Below are 17,690 nucleotides of genomic sequence, written 5' to 3' on the forward strand. Positions count from 1 at the left end.
AATGAACTTAATGAAGTGTAGGTACCTAGTACACATTTTTTTAAAATATTCTATTCCGGTAGACTACCAAAAAGTCCGTGGTTAAAAAGTCCGAAACATAAAAAGTCCGCTGGACTTTTTTACTTCGGACTTTTTTTCCGCGATTCTTCTATTCCATATTATATTATTATTATAAATGTATAATTAAAATAATTAAGAGATTACTAATATTATATGACAAAACGAGTACAATTGTGACATGATTATTTGTAAACAAAATATATTACCTATAAATCTATTTTTTTTTAGATATAATTTTAATATATAGGTCTTAACTCTTACTTCTTTTTCTATTGGTGAAAAATTATTCCAATTTGTAGAATAAACTACCTCTACCTCAGCTACCTATTTGGCTACATGGCTATGTAGGCTACATCCAACATGATTTTATGTTATAAGTCCAACTACTCTAACTGCAACATGTTACTTGTTGCGTGGTTGCGTCTGATTACCGACAATTTTAAATCGGTTCGTCGATGTCGAATCGGTCAGTGACCAGTGTGGCCCCGATAATGCGATTCATATGTTATTTATGGATGTCGCGGTCGTTATATTTTATTCGGATCGGTTGCGTTTTATCGGCAAGACGGCAACCGCAAAACGTATATGGTGATCCAGGCATCCGGCAATTATAAATCGTGAATCGAGATCAGCTGTGATGTACATGGCACGTCATATATCGTATGATCAATAATGTTTATTTTCTATTGTATATACCTATTCTACATCAAGAGTCAAGACTTTTATAAATAATAATTATTATTATATAGTCCAATGTTACCAACTTATTACGGATTATCTACTAAAACACGTGCGTTCGTTGTTGTTAATCTATTAGTTGTTGCTTGTTGAATGTTGGGTATTTACTACTTTATTATTATTTTCCGTTTTTCACATTACCACTTCCTTTATTCTTCTCATCCTCTGTTAGTCTGTCAACGGCTAAGTAAGCACGAATGTCCCCTTGGGCAATGATTAAATTAGATTATTTTTATTATTTTGTCATGCCTTGGGCCATTACAGTTTCTATTTATAGTTAGTTATTTGTAATGTTACAATACTTGTTTATGCCAAACTAGTAATATGTTGTATATTATTGTTTAGTTTTTACTCAGCGTGGCAGCGTGGCAGCGTTTAGTCGTAAAGGTAGTTACTAGAAAGTAAGCTCTTGAGTTCCTATAGGATAACCGTTATGTTTAATGCTAAGATTTCAGATTGTTAAACCTTTGACGTTTTTAAATTAAAAAAGTTCAAAATGTTAGATATTTGTTTTTTATGCGTTATTTCTTTATTTATTTTGATAGTTTAAATTAATTTCTGGTTCAATTGTTCATCCGTGTACAAGGTAATATGAAATTATAATAATTATAAATGTTTTTATGATATAGCCGATATACCTAGGTATTATTATATGGCCATGATTTTATAATAGTCATTACTTCTTATGTTTTGTTGTGTCATATTTATCGTGGCGTATTACACATGACTTGTGCCGTAGGATAAGAATTTAATGTGAACAAATATTAGTGAAGGGGCAAGTGAGGGTGATGCTTTTTGTTATCCAATTCAACATTTTGAGAGTAAAATTTCCCTATCTGTTTTTATTTGTATAGTAATTGTTTTGTCAACAATTGTATTAATTGTATTAATTAATGTTAAACAAGAACTATTTTTAAAGTATCTTGTATCTTGGTACAACGTGAGAAGAAAGATCAGGCAGACTTAGAATTTAAGTATTTAATCTTGAAAACAAATAAACATGACAATTACTTTTATCAAAAATAATTATTCAATAGAAGGCAAAAAAATTCTATAAAATATGTTATTTATATTATGAACTTGATAAAATTTTTATTTCATGGGGAATTCAAAAATGCCATTTCAATGAAATAGATAATACCTGGTTTTAAATAAAATTTGATTTTTTAGAATATAATTGCTTATTTATATTTTTAATACAGTTATGCACAGGTTCTTAGTCCTGAAAGTGTACTTTAAAAATTAGGGCCTACACAAATATTGAAATCCATTAGGTACAAGCAATTATTTTATGATCTTAATACTATTGTTACTATAACAACTGATCAAAAATTCAATCTAAATAAAAAGACTAATGTATAGGCTAATAATCAAAGTTTGGTAAAAATCTATAGAAAAATTAACTAATTCAATAATTAGTAACATCATTTTTGGATAAATTGTTCAAATTTTTAGTGTACAATTCCAATATATAGCTAGTTCCTATTTGATTTAAAAACAAAATATTTGTTGTCATGGATAACTTACAACTTTTTTGTTAATGTTAATTTATCATTAGTTTTGTGCTTTTGTATTTTATTTTTATTTTTGTATTACTCATAAGTAGATTTTCAAAAACTTAATTACCAAGGTAATAATTTAATTATTATGCAAACGAAAACATCTCTATAACTAACCAATCCACTAGGGCCGTTTTTGAATAATTAAGGCACTCGTTAAGGTGTTAGGTGAAAGGATTGGGATATGTCTGTTTACAGCTGATACAACTAATGGGTGAAGAGGCAATTTTTTTTCCACACGTGATGAAAACTACTAGGCATTCACATTGCCTGTTACCTGACGTTAATATATGGTTGTAGTAGGCATATACCTATATAAATTTCTGTCATCTGCAATTTTAGTAATAACTTAATACTTGGGATGGAATTAGAATGTCCCAAAAAATGCTTTTATGCTTTAAAACTTTCGACTAACATGCTATATAATAATACACATTTTAATTTATTTTTCAATAATTTTTATATAAATATAAATTTAGCATAAATAATAATATGTATTTTAAAAGGCTGCAAAACAATTTAACAGATAAAAATGTTTGATTAAAAGTTTTGGACTTTTATAATATGGATAAACAATTGTGTTTTTTTTTTTATAACTAAAATTTATATTTTTTTTCCTTGTTCAATGTTGGAATTTATTAAATTTACAAAAAAATCACGTGAAAGCATGTAGGAATATCAAAATTAATTTTAAAATTAAAAAAAAAGCTTCTAACATGTTATAATGCAAAAAACATAAAATAAAAATTTTTTATTCTAGATAAATGCATGAAATGTGTATGTATTATAATATGAGCATTACACAGCTTGATTTAGAAAACAATGCAAAGTGCATCAAAATCTCATCAAATATTAATGCTAATAAATAATGAAAAGATAAGGTGTTCATTTCCAAAGTAAAAACCTGGACCAGAATTCAGAAGTTGGAAACAAGTTTCAACAGAAGTCTAGATGTTATAAAAATAAAATATTTCAAATTCAAAAATCTTCTTTTTTTATTTAGTCAGCTATCTTAGGTTGACACAGAGACAATAAATCATTTATAAAAATCAGCATTAAAGTAAAATTATATATTTGATAGTCCAGTTTCCAGTTATTTCCTTACCGTGGGCCACTGATTACGGGCTCCTGACCCATATCAATGAATAAAATATTTACTGTTCTTAATTTATTTTTTATTTAGAGTTGGAAATATGGGTCTTTCTTCACAACAAGTTTTGTCATTTATTCCTGCAGATTCTTGGACTCCAGTAAGTGATTTTTATATAATATATTTTGATATTAAATGAGTTGAAATATGATATTTTTTACGTTTTTTTAATACTCTCACGTCTTATATGTTTATTATGACAAATTTTTGACCCCACTTTATGAGGACCCTGATAAATTACTAAAAAAAAAGGTTTAGGGCCTTGAAGGCTTTATCCACTTGTGCAGGCGGTCATGGCCAGGCCAAAACTGGTTAAGATCAAATATCGTTTTGTTGTACAAAGAATTAAACAAAACATTAAGATGCAATTTTTAAAAATATCCATCTGGATAATTTAAAATGTATATTGATATAACAAATATATATTAACTACTAAAAACTCCATATGTATAGATTTTTAATTACACATTATTACATGAAATAAAAAATAGGCAAATTTAATATTTAATTCCTACCATTTTCTTATGTTTTATTATTGCGAGGTTATCTACCATAGTTTTAATTGAAATTAAAATTTAAGAATGGTTCAATATTGAATGATATTTGTGATTTTGTTTGGTTAATTATTAGCTTATGTAAATTTTATAACACTGTACATTTGAATTTTCAATATTATTTTAATTTCTATTAGGTTTTTGTAATGCCAGGTTATAAATCGAATAATGGAATTTATGTAATATCTACAAATGAAAAATATTTACAACGTTGTAATGACATGTACAAAATGGTATTACATAGTTATACATTTGAAAAAGTCAATACATATCAGTTAATGGGATTGGTTGCAGTAGAAATAAAAGGATTATGGTTAGTATTAATAAACACATATTATGCTTCTAACATTACTTGTATTTTTAGTTAATTTATATACCTAGTAAGTATTTATTTTTTTGAAGCCTCAAGAAAATGTATGCATCTTTAAAACAAAATGCCTATTACAATGAATTACATTGCATTTTATATAAGAAGTATGAAGATTAAATTCTTAAGTCTTCATGGTTAAGGTGTGAGAAATAGTTTTAATGAAGTATACCTACACTTATTTTAGTATGCAAATATTAAACTATTATCAGGTATGAAACTAAACAGTTCATTTAATATCAAATAAATATTCATCGTAGTATGAATATTTCAACAGAACTCCAGTGAGAGAATTTGCGAACCATTAGAAATGATTCAATTTTATATATATTTTTTTTTGCCATATTTATCATATGCAAAGTACACACACACACACGCAAATAATGTCTTGTATACAATTCATATTTATAATACTATTTCTTATTCATAAATTATAATTTATTTTATTCTAAGTTTTTAATAGATATAATATAGATTAAAATGACCTACTTAATTATTAAATTTGTGTAGGGTAATTTGTATAGGTAAGCTAGAATAATAATATCTAATTAAGTTAGTTTGAAAATCATAATGCATACCTACAACTAGTTTTTAGTTAAATTTTTGTTTTATTGATTTTTTTTTACTAGGTGCAGAGGCAGAATGCTAAGTTATAATGAATGTTTGATTAAAAACACAGTTGTTGAGTTAATTGATTCAGGAACTATTGTTAAAAAACAATTATGTGATTTATATCAACTACCAAATGGTTTTAAATATGATCCTTTAGTAAGTGACATTTTTAAAACAATAAATACTAGTAAAATAAGATTTTAAGGATTATTTTAGAAGTGACGTAATTTGGGAGTGGCAAAATGGGCATTTACCATTGTCTAAATTTAAAGCAGCTCCGGTACCCGGTTGTATATTATATATTATATATTATTAGAAAAAGAATGTCTGTTAGAAGGACTCCCAAAGTTGTTTCTTAAATCTAAATTCAAATTTTAACAATCAATCAGCTCTGTTATTTATCATTGATTTCAGACTTAATGATAATAATCAGTGAATCGACCTATTATGAAACTTGATGGTAAGAACATTATCTGTGTTTGTACGTTGGTTTTTTATAATAATTCAATTTTTAAGTGAGTTTTGAGCATATAATATACAGTACATTAAAAATACTCAAACTCCCTTAAAAATTGAATTATTGTAAAAAACCAACGTACAAACACAGATAATGTTCTTACCATCAAGTTTCATAATAGGTCGATTCACTGTAATTTTTAAACTAAAGGAGCTACAAGTGTTCTGCTGAGCGTACATTTGTTATATTACGCACTGGTAAGACGAAGACAACAAATACCACTGTTACGTACTCTTAAGTATACTTTATGTCTTTATGACAGTCTTGTAAGGCGTACTATTCACTGTTCTAATTTATTAGCATACATTATTATTTAGGTCTCAGATTTAAATGCCTTAATATTTTGAAAAATTCAATTATGACTTAAATATTATTCAAAACATAATTCAGCTTAAAAGGACATAAGTACTGCATGTGTTGTCTCCATCTTACAATTGTGTAACATAAAAAAAACTGTTTCAAACAGGAAAGAACTAAGAAGTCTACATTTATAACTAAGAAATCACATTTTCATCATGAAAAAGAAGAATTTTAATTCTGTCACAACATTTTATTTTTTTGATGAGACCAAGTTATTTTATTTGAGAAACTTAAAAATACCTATCAGATTTTTAAAGTATTATGACTTTTTTCTTCTTGAAAATATCAAACAAATAAAAACGTTACGACACAGAAAATATTATTTTCTATATTGTGTTAACTTTTGGTGTTTCTTTTAAGAGTACAGACTGAGTGATTCTATCCCGCGCTAAACAGTTTTTGCAATGTTACGCACTTGTTAGATGGAGACAATACATGCGGATATTAGGTCCTCTTAAGAAACAATCACTCATCTCACCAACTAAATAGATAAATCAGCAATATTGACTCATCCCTGGAATAAAATACATTTTGTTCTGGTTTTTTTCTTGACATTTCGTAGGTGTTTGATCTGGTCTGGCATGAAGGGTTAACATTCAAATTTTTATTCTTACCCAAGCTGTTGTTATTTGTCACCCTAAAAGCTTTATTTTTTCAAACCAAATATTTGCAGTGATATGTAAAAAAGAAGCTGTATTCATTTTGCATTCAAGAGAGGTATGCACATAGAATGGGTGCTGTTTAGATATAGCATTGATTATAAATACTAGTATTTATTATATTTATTTACATTATTTTTAATACTTAGTATTTATAATCAATGGCTATAGGTACTTCTGCGATTGCCGATAATATTTTTTTGACTATAAATAATGCTTTGCAATCTATCAAATTTTTGCTCTATTAATTTGGTTTCCAAATAAACAGCCGTTTGGCTTATCTGTATATCATAAAATAGCGTTACTGCAATACAGTTTTGTTATAGTAAGTTGTAATTTGTGTTATGTTACTATCCAATGCTGCATTAACTATACTTACCTATCTTTAGATATCAATATTTGTCATAATTGTAACATCTTTTAATAAAGTAACTTAAAATTATTTATCTATTTGCAGTGTCTCACAATTAAACCTGTTAATGAGTTTCCTTCCCTTACAGTGGCTACACAGTTTTATGTCCAACCTTTATTATTACAAAGCGTAAGTTTAGTATTTAAATTTATGTTGATACTAACTGTCTTTTTGTATTTTCTAAAACTAATTGAACATATAATTTATTTTAGGAACTTCATAAAGGTTATGTTGTAGTAAAAATCAAACCAATAGAAATTATTAATGAAATATATTCAGAGCTGACATGTGAAGAAATAAATACAATAAGTTCTCAACCTTTAATCATTAGTACCAAGGAAAAATGGTAATTCATAGTACTAAAGTATTCTTGTATATTATAAAACTTGTTTCTTTTTTTAAAAAAAATTTTATAATTTTATTTATAGTATGGTCAAAGAGTCTAAATGTAATCTACAAGAACTAAACAATTTAAATAATCGTTTGATTTCCATAAAAAAATTTAAAGAACAAGGTAATATTATTATTGCATTTAAGAAAAATATTTATAACATCTTATGAATGTGTTTCTACTATCTAGTGGCTTATGGTTTATGATCAATAACTATAATTTTTAACTAAAGTTCAAATAACTAATTTTATATGTAAAAAATGGTTTATATTTTTATACCATTATTTATAACAAATTTCAAGGGCCAGCTAGATTTTCTTATTGTAACCGGTTGCTTGTTATATACGAACGTCGAACATGGTTAGAACGAGCATTTATTGTTACCAGTTAGAATCAGGAAATATATAATATTTATTATTATTAATTATGATTACTAATAGTGTATATATACATACTTAAATTAATTATTGGATAAATAAATACTTATTATCAATCAACTTAAATAGTGGAATAAGTACATGATTAGAATAAAATAATGAATGGCTCGTTATAACTGAATATTCATTTTATAGTTTAATGTATTTCACTAATTATAGCCTATAACCATTGATTATAAATATATATATAAATTATAGTATTTATAATCAATGCTATAACTCGTAATAACTAGGACCCGGATTTAAATGCACTTAACAAAATATGCTCTAGCTAAAAAAGTCCTTAATACATGCATTTTACCTTAAAAATGTCATTTATATATATTTTTTTTACATAATTTGGTATTCTTATTTGGAATTAATAAGTAAAATACATTTATTTATTATTTTATTAAAAAAAAAAAATTGAAAATTGGAAAAATTATCTTGATGTTGCATGATGTCGACATGAATATGTTTTGAGGTAATATTATTCATTCTAATTCTAAACATAGATACTTAAATATACATTAATAAATTTGTATAGTTTATTTAACAAATACGCATTAAAAACCATAAAAATGACCCAATTATGCTGAAAATGCTCTAATAATAAAAAACCGCCAGAATATGCAGAATAAATTTTTAGTTTTGAAACAATTGTTATATGAAACGAATTATGTACTTGGAAAACATTGTCTAAGATCATATAAAAATATATGCATTGAAATCCAAACCCTAATAATAACCATACTCATTGTAAATGTATATTTTAACATATAATCATATGGACTTCGTGCCAGAACCTAACGTTTTGCTTGGTGTTAGCAGTATCTCACTTAAGTATAATCATTATAGTGATTTCTACTGTATATCCATAAATTGCACTAAAATCTTCTTAATTCAAATAAACTGTTCTTGAAACATGTATAATTTGAATATCAATAAATTACTGTGCTAAACACAAATCCAATTGTTACATTTTAAATCTTACAATAATAATTTTTTTAAGAGGACTACACCCGCATGTGTTGTCTCCGTCTTACAAGTGTGTAACATAGCAAATTCACGCTAAGCAGATCATGTTTAGTTCCGTTAGTTTAACATTTAGAGTTAGTTCACCTCTCATAAAAATTAAAGGTAACATTATTATGGAGGGCTTCTCATAGACTTTTTATATTACTAATAACCTTATGAGAAGTTAACTAACTCTTAATGTTAAACTAACGGAGCTAAACATTATCTGCTGAGCGTACAATTTGCTAGGTTATGCACTTGTAAGACGGAGATAACACATGCTGGTGTAGCTTCCTCTTAAGCGTACATTATAGTCATTGTATTCATTAAAGTTAGTAAGTAACGAGTATAAGAAAAACTAAAAGACTAGTAATAATCATCTTCATTTATTTATATTGTTTTTTGTCAGGTAATGCTATTTATTTATTATAACTTAAAATCTAAAAAATCTTGCAAAATTGATTTTAAATGATTTGCTTTTCTAACAAAGGTTATTATTATATTTAAACTTACATATAACTTTTTATCATTATATCTACCTATTAATTTATTATTTACTAAAATGTATTAAATTATATACTATTATTTATACATGAATTCTGTAATATGCTGTTATCTATTTTAGGTATTATTGAGTATAAATATGTTGAATTTTCAAATGAGTTGAAAGAGGTAATAAATGTTATTTATATACTTCAAAACTAATATTATAAACTTTTTCTGTCATAAAAATAATATATTATTTTTATTTTAGGTATTAATTAAAGAAAAAAATGTTTTTTTGAAAACTTTGTTAAATTATGGAAATATATATGACTTGAATAATATATTTTCAATACCTACAATATATAATTATAATCCTAAATGTTTGTCATTGGTAAGTCATAAGTCATAAAATTAATTATGTGTTACTTATTACCATGGTTGTGCTAATCATTTTTGGTACCTACAGATAATTAATAATTATTACATTCTTCATTAATTATAGAAAATGGTATTAAAAAATTGATATATTATTAATAATCATTAATCGCATTATATATATTGTTTTAAATATAAATATTAGTTTATCAATAATTAAAGGTCAGTAAAAATATGAGTTATTTTAGGGCATGCATGACAATTTATCAGTCTAGGATATCTTATTAATTTATTATATTGTTATTATTTCAAAAAAAAAATATATATAGATAAAAATTGTGACTGTATTTTTCATATTTTTTGTTGCCATTGTGACATTATATTAGGAACCTTATATTAAATGTTGAAGCTTTTTAACCCAACAAATTAGATTTTATTGTCATTTATAAAAAAAAAAAAAAACTAAAAAGATTAAAAATTTCAAATGTCTATTTTATAATTTAAAAAGTTTTGAAATATTTTTAAAATGTTATCATGAATAGAAAATGCCAGTATAAAATTTCATGTGTCTAGGGTAATTTTTTTTAGAGTTACACCATTATAAAAAATTGATTTTGTGTGAAAATTTCCGTTTTCCTTAATTTTTTTCGATTTTTCTCGGCGCAATTGAAAATGATTGAGAATTTCAAAATTTTACCTCCCCAATGCACCAATTAGATTAACTTTCCAACCGGAAAAAGCTACTGAAGTTGAAAATTGAGGCATTATTTTGACAACTTATCGTGTATACAGACACAACATTGTAAAATCAATACATTCATTGCTCCGCTCAGAATCTAAAATACAATAAACTAATGAGATATTAATTATGTATATAAATTTAACTTTGAGACAGTTGATGAACAGGAAAGCAACCTGTGATTAATACTATTTTGGTGAGCTTTGCTAGGCAAATCAGCAGTGATTTAATTTAAAAGAACATGACACCACTGTTTTTTATTGAGGCAAAGAGGGTTGCTAGGAATTGAGACAGTAAGCTGGTTTGTAATTAAAGGGTTTGGGTGATGAAGTAATTTGGAGTGTAATTTTTTATAATGGGTTTAACTAAATTAACATTGGTTTGATATTTAAGTCTTTGTGAACGGTGAGATTAGAAACGGGACATACTTGATTATATGAAGAGAAATTGATTGAAAGGATTCAATTTTTTAAATGCGATAGTGTAGCATAAGCATAACCTCATATTTATTTAGGTACCATATGACCAAATTGGTCTTAGCTATAGATAAGAATTTTATTATGAATTGGAAGTTTGGATCTTATTATAGGACGTAATAACTAATAGGCGGGCTCTAGTGATAACTTTCTTTCGAATTTGAAGTGAAGACCCCAGGTTAATCTTTTATCTAAAATTATACCTAGATATTTAATTTGGGCGAAGAAGGGGAAAGGAACTCCTTGAAGGAAAAGAGTAAGGATAATTTTTATTTTTTGTCAGTGAAAGAAACATGAACAATTTTGTCTGTATTGATTTTGATTTTCCACTTTGAAAACCACTTTCCTATAAAATCAAGGTGGTGTTTGAGAGCAGTGAGTTCTGTATACAGGTCATTATTGGATGGTAAGATTGATCAGGCATAATTTAGGAGGGGCGGTATAAGCGATCGCCCCCCTCCCCCCAAAGGCCGTAATGTAGTAATTAATAATTAATAAAAAATAAATAAATATTGAATATAATATGTAAATTGGCTGCCGACCATATTTCTCCACCAGCTGCCGTGGTGCTGTGCATCAATAGATAATATTATCTTTGTTGTCCTTGCGTGCATCATTCTAATCACAAATTACAATCTTTAAACTTTTAATACAACTTGATACTTGCATGAATCTTGCACTTCCTCTCTAATTTTATACTAATGATTAACTATTACACCAATTGTATTGAGCTGCTATATTTTTATTGACTGCTGTTGCTATAGATTAAAAACTTGGTTGCATTCTAAGATGGGACAAGATCGGCTATGCGGGTTGGCTCTGCTACTTCATTGTGAAATAGATATATCAGTTGAAGATATAATTAAATGCTTTGCTTCTTTAAAAAAAGAAATACTGACTTAATATTATAAATATTATTAGTTTTTAACTATAAAAATTGTATACATTTTTTTTATATACCTATAGGTAAGGTGTAACCATATAACTATTTTTTAATTTTTTTTTTTTAATAGGCTTTATTCAATTAAATATTTAGCTTCACAATTATAATTAAACCAGTACTTAAATAATGACTACCTATAATAATATGATACTACCAACTAATTTATGACAGCCACTGATCGCCTCCCCTCCCCCCTCTCCATAAAAAATAAAAAAATAAGCAACTATTTACGTGCCTGAGATTGATGTATCGTCATTGTATTTATCTGGGGTGGTTTTTTGAATTTGGGGGATATCTGAAGTGAAGATATTGTAAAGGTCAAGAGAGAGGTCACTTCCTTGAGGGACTGTTGCTAGAATAGGAAAGTGAGAAGAAAAATAATTACCACAACAAACTTTAAGAGTTCTGTTTTTGACGAATTAGTAAATAAAGTGATGCAGAGAGGAGTTATTTAATTTTGTAGAAAATATTATTTTTATTTCAAAAACCATTGTAATAACTCATTCATCCATTTTTTCTAAATAAGAATATCTAAATGATTAATTATTGAATTTTAAAATCCAAAGGAATATATTGGCCAAAATAATCAACCAGATCTTGTCAATGATGTCATTGAATACAACCAAAATAAAGATGATACAAATACAAATAAAATGAATAACGATTATACTTTAATAATTAAAGAATTAAATGTTATTGGTAAGAATACTAGTTGAAAGTTCTGTATTTTTACAGGGTTATATAATTTATTTATTATTATTATTATTGTTATTGTTATTTTATTACCTATGCTATTGACCTACTTATATAGATTTAAGAACTTATTCTACATCATGCACGTCTATACATAATATATTTAAAAGTGGATCGTCAGTTGAATTTTGTTATGGAAAAAATATTGATTTTGTATATGTTAGAAGTTATGATCAAAAAAAAAAATATTCAAAAGAAATGAAACAGTTTTACACGTATTATAAAAAAAGTAAGACTATACAATTTTTTGTTTTTTTACTTAGAATATTATATTAATTATCATACAAACAATGAAGCTCTTGAAATGTAATGACCTCATGTGTGTGATTTTCATATATTTAACATGTTTGTCATCATTCTGTGCAGTTTTAAGTGTGATCTACTGATCTACCATCAACCGTTGCAAATACAATTAATATGTTAAATAAAAATAGATAACTTTAACTTATGTGATATTAAACATCAATATATTTTTTTTATTATTTGCGCTTGAAATGAAAAAATACCTTAAACATCAAAACAATTAGTCAAAGTTGTGTTTTTTTAATTAATGAATTGCTTGGAAAAAATCTTGAATATTGAGTGTAGCAAAAAATAAAATTTACATTAAAATCATAATGTCGAAATTGTAAATTGATGTTTAAATACATTAAAAACCTTATAAGACACCCTAGAGTCTAGATAATAATCTTATCATTAAATTATATAAGATCTAATTTTATTCTGATTTTACAAAACTTTTATGATTATAATCATTATTGTGAATGTAAAATTTGTTGTTGCAAGTGGATAAAAAAAATAAAAAATGTGCTGCCATCCTCTTAGCAAGTTATTTTATTATTCATTTTTGTATTTGTTTATATTACAGAAGAAAATGTAAAAGTCAAAACAAATGTAACTATTGGAGATATGGTTGCAGCTACTTTGTTACATTACAATGAAACACACAGAGCTATTATATTAGATATGAGTTCAAAACATCCTTTTGAAAATTATTTATGTTATTTTATTGATATCGGCTGTAAAGAATATGTTAACACAAATCATATATTTTATGTACTAGAAGAAATTAAAAATGTAAGTTATTTTATTATTTTTTTACTAGTTATGTAAATGAATTTAAAACAAAATTTAACATCATGTTTTGTGTTAAAAATGTTTTTTAGGTTCCTTATTTAGCTCATAGAGTGGATTTGAAACACATTCCACTGCATAATACTATGCTGTTGAAGTATTTAAAGAACTATTATGATAAATTGTATTTACAACCATTATTAATAGTTAGTATATATTGAATACTTTTTTTTTTAAATACTGTCAAACTAGGTTAACTCAAAGTTTGAAAGTACTAGTCATCAAAAATATGAGTTTTCCAAGAAAATTAAAAATATAAACTAAATAATATTATATAAAAACTAAAATTATATCTCCATAAACTATTTATTTTTTTCTTGTTACAGCTTCAACAACTTGGTTTAATTGCTCACAATAATATTTGATATTATGCTACATAAAATTTATATTATAAATTATAATGTAAAATGTATTTCATTATGCCTTCATACATATTTAAATATTTAAAAAAAGCTATTTTTGTTGATGGGCTTTTGCTGTAGTAGATCACAACTTGTTTGGTATAATATTGTTCAATGTTATGAGGTACTGAAAAAAAGCTATTGAATATTGCGTATTGCCATTGCCATGGCCCGACATATTTTGAAAATTTAAGATAGGGCCGCTTCATATTGACCATTTTCCTCTCAACGGTATGCCATTTTTTCCGATATTAAGATGTTGGGCCTCTTGAAATATTTTTCGCCCTACTAGATTTTTAGGACTTCGGCGCCACTGATTCTACTCTCAGTGGTTTAACTATTTTAATAGTTATACATATACATTACATAATAACATTTTAATTCAAATAAAATAAGAATTTTGATTTATCCACTCAACATAATATGAGTTAAATACAACTATTTAAAATTATGTTAAAATAAGGAATACCTACCTAGGGAGAAACCTGAGAAAACTTTGAGGTTTTTTAATTTTGAGTTAAACCAAGTTGGATTATACAAACAATTATATATTGTTATTTAAAAATTTATAATATGTATTTAGGAGTACGATGAAAGTGATTCCAGTGGACCCATCAAAGCTATATTAAAAAGAAAATCAAATAATATGGATATATATTTAGATATAAAACAATTTTTACATAAGAAATTATCAAGTTTTAATTCATCAAATAATAAAGGTATAAACTTTGATTGGTTTTTGATATTTTAAAAAAAATTTAACAAACATTTTTGATACATTTTTTCAGGAAGTGAATTAAAAATTACTGACTACTTGAAGTACAATGATTTGCTCAAAAATGGAACAGTAGTATTAATTACTCACTTTTGTTCTATACATCAAATTTATATCCGTATTAACACATCTGAATTAACAGAATACTATAATAATTTAATCACAGAAGTTAATCAGTTCTATGCCAAATTAAAAAGTAAATATAAAAATAGCATATCTACAAAATTAATGATTACAGAAGTTTGTATTTTTATATACCTATAATGATATATATATTTATAAGTTATGTATAATATCAGGATAAATTATAAAATTTACATTTATTTATAAAAAAAAAAATGTGTTTAAATTGGAGTGGATAAGCCTTTGACATTATCTAAAATAACCTCAGTGAAGATAATGGGGTCCCTACTTTTTTCAAGTCCTCTTCCTCATAAAATCAAATAAAAAATAACTGTAATGTTTTAATTTATGATTATTCGTGCTATTTAGAATATATCATTAGTAAAAGTATATTGACTAAAAAAAGTTCTAGAGATCTCTAATTTTGCTGTATAGTAGATTCGACTTATATGATACATTATTATGTAAAAAAAAGATAGTGAGTAGACTACAATCTGATCTTCAAAACTTTTTCTAATAAAACAGCTCATCTTTTTATTTTTAATATTTTTAAAAACTACTGTAAGAATAACGTAAGAAGATGTTATACCCGCATGTGTTGTCTCCATCACAAGTGCGTAAAATAGCAAATTTTACGTACAGCAGATCATGTTTAGCTCTGTGAGTTTAAAATTTAAGGTAAATTGTATTAAACTATTAAATTAATACATATTGTATGCAACTCCACATAAGAATAATTTAAGACTAAGAAATTGTAATTGTGAGTAGATTTATAGAACCAATCAATTAATTTCAATATTTTAGGTTTTATTCTATTTGAATCTTTAGAAACAATAGAAACACATTAAATAAATTTAATAGATTATTTTATAGCTAATTAATTTAAATTGTTTGCATGTTTATGATTATTAAAGTAATACTGCACATTTTACTTAAACATTTGTAATAAATTATTTTAAAATATAATGTAAAATAATTTTTTTGTTCAACATACTAAGATGTGAATCACAAAATAATGACTCCAAAAATTGGTGACAAGGTTGCTGTAAAATCTGTATCCAAGAATAAATTTGCACGTGCAATTATTTCTAAAAAAGTTAATGACACAACTTATTCTGTACACTTTCTCGACTACGGTGATAAGGAGTATGTGAAAGCAATCAACATTTTTCAGTTGCCTTATAATTTAAGACATGTATGTTTTTACTTATGTACATAGGTTTTTATGTGATGAATTATATTGTTTTGTCTAATTTTTAATTTTATAGTTGCCACAGTCAGTGATTAAAATTGGTTTAAATATTGTAATGCCAATGAATAAAATTAAACATCTTCCTAAATACTTCAATCAATTAATTCAATTATCAGTTCCATTAATTGCGGTAAGTTGCTTTTAATTGATTATTTTTGATAGTTGGTTTCATGATACAAAATTTGTATGATTTATATCAGACCTCAGTGGTCTTAGTTAATTATTGGTGAATATGGTTATTGTCTATACCTACGTTTTATCATAATACTTAAGTTCAGCCCTGACTAGGAATTCTAGCTATATCCTGCTGAACCACCTTTATTTTCAATAGTCAATAGCTATCTCTTAAAATTGACTTTTTTCAAACTATAATTTTGATAATTTAATGAAAAAACATTTGATAATTAAATTGATTGATGACATATAATAATAATACGGTCCTTCCTTATTCCACATAAGATAATGTTTATAATTCAACACATTAATTACTACATGGGTTTTTTCAAAGGGGAAGGTGGGTGAACGTGGTCAGTTGCCTCACCATACCTTGTACCTTTTTAAAAATGTTTTAAGTTTTGTGTAGGAAGTTAATTTATTTTATAACCTATTTCTGATTACATTAATACTAATAAAATTAATTGCATAAAAATATAAATTAGGTACTATGTTAAATGCTTAATATTATATGAATATTCTATAGTAATTTATGTTTTCAATACTAGGAGTTTGATGAAGAAGATCCATTAGGGTTTCAAAAGATTATTTTAAGAAAGGAGCTTGATGGCGTTAATATTCATGAAGATATTCAGAAATTATCTGACCCATTATAAATAAGTGCTGATAATTTTCTTTAAAATTAAATATGAATAGTATTTATATCAATAAACTTACTTAAGATTTTAAAGTTATGATTAACTAAAGAATAGTTTATAGTGATTGTACTTTTAAAAATATAATTACTTTATTATTATATTATCTTAAATCAAAATAATATACCAATGCTCATATTAAAATATATATGTTATAACAGACAACTAACTGGAAATAATGTAAATTTAATTATATCTCTTTGTTATGAAAAGTATAGCAATTTGTACTTTTGTGAATATAATAATTATCATGAGAACTAATATAAAAATATACAAAAAAAAAATACTGTTTAAAAACATATTTTAAAAAAATAGGTAAATAGGCACAGGTGCCCGCAGACATTTTTCTAGGGGGGGGGGGGGGGCAAAGTTTGGATTTTGTCGAGCTATAATAGTTGTTGCTAAAAGCTATTAAAAAAAAAAAAGGATAAATATTATAATTTTACTAGGTGTTATAAAATATTAACCTTTTTTATTATACTTGAATACAATATATTATATTTTATACTTTAAATTTGTTGTATAGCATATAGTAATTTATCTTAAAACATT

General features: G+C 25.5%; 1 protein-coding gene across 8 annotated transcripts; it reads left to right on the forward strand.

Moving 5' to 3' along the window:
* Nucleotides 1-985: 985 nt before the first annotated feature.
* LOC107166330 (uncharacterized) lies at nucleotides 986-17,353 on the forward strand. Of its 8 annotated transcripts, none has more exons than XM_089220785.1 (19): nucleotides 986-1,384; nucleotides 3,118-3,134; nucleotides 3,541-3,607; nucleotides 4,199-4,374; nucleotides 5,058-5,196; nucleotides 7,034-7,117; nucleotides 7,201-7,334; nucleotides 7,417-7,502; nucleotides 9,438-9,484; nucleotides 9,567-9,689; nucleotides 12,398-12,530; nucleotides 12,643-12,813; nucleotides 13,453-13,661; nucleotides 13,751-13,864; nucleotides 14,703-14,838; nucleotides 14,908-15,090; nucleotides 16,016-16,212; nucleotides 16,286-16,399; nucleotides 16,992-17,353. In XM_089220785.1, exons 3-19 carry the CDS (start codon nucleotides 3,551-3,553, stop codon nucleotides 17,097-17,099), a joined length of 2,211 nt encoding a protein of 736 aa, XP_089076911.1. In that variant the 5' UTR covers nucleotides 986-1,384; nucleotides 3,118-3,134; nucleotides 3,541-3,550; the 3' UTR covers nucleotides 17,100-17,353. The 8 variants fall into 8 exon arrangements, with proteins under 8 accessions (XP_089076911.1, XP_089076910.1, XP_089076912.1 ...); XM_089220784.1 differs by lacking the exon at nucleotides 3,118-3,134 and having other exon boundaries at nucleotides 986-1,199; nucleotides 1,344-1,384; XM_089220786.1 differs by lacking the exon at nucleotides 3,118-3,134 and having other exon boundaries at nucleotides 986-1,199.
* The last annotated feature ends 337 nt before the right edge of the window (nucleotides 17,354-17,690 follow it).

Source organism: Diuraphis noxia, unplaced genomic scaffold, assembly GCF_037042655.1.
Source record: "Diuraphis noxia isolate RWA-SAM2 unplaced genomic scaffold, SU_Dnox_SAM2 contig0002, whole genome shotgun sequence".
Classification (NCBI taxonomy): Eukaryota; Metazoa; Arthropoda; class Insecta; order Hemiptera; family Aphididae; genus Diuraphis; species Diuraphis noxia.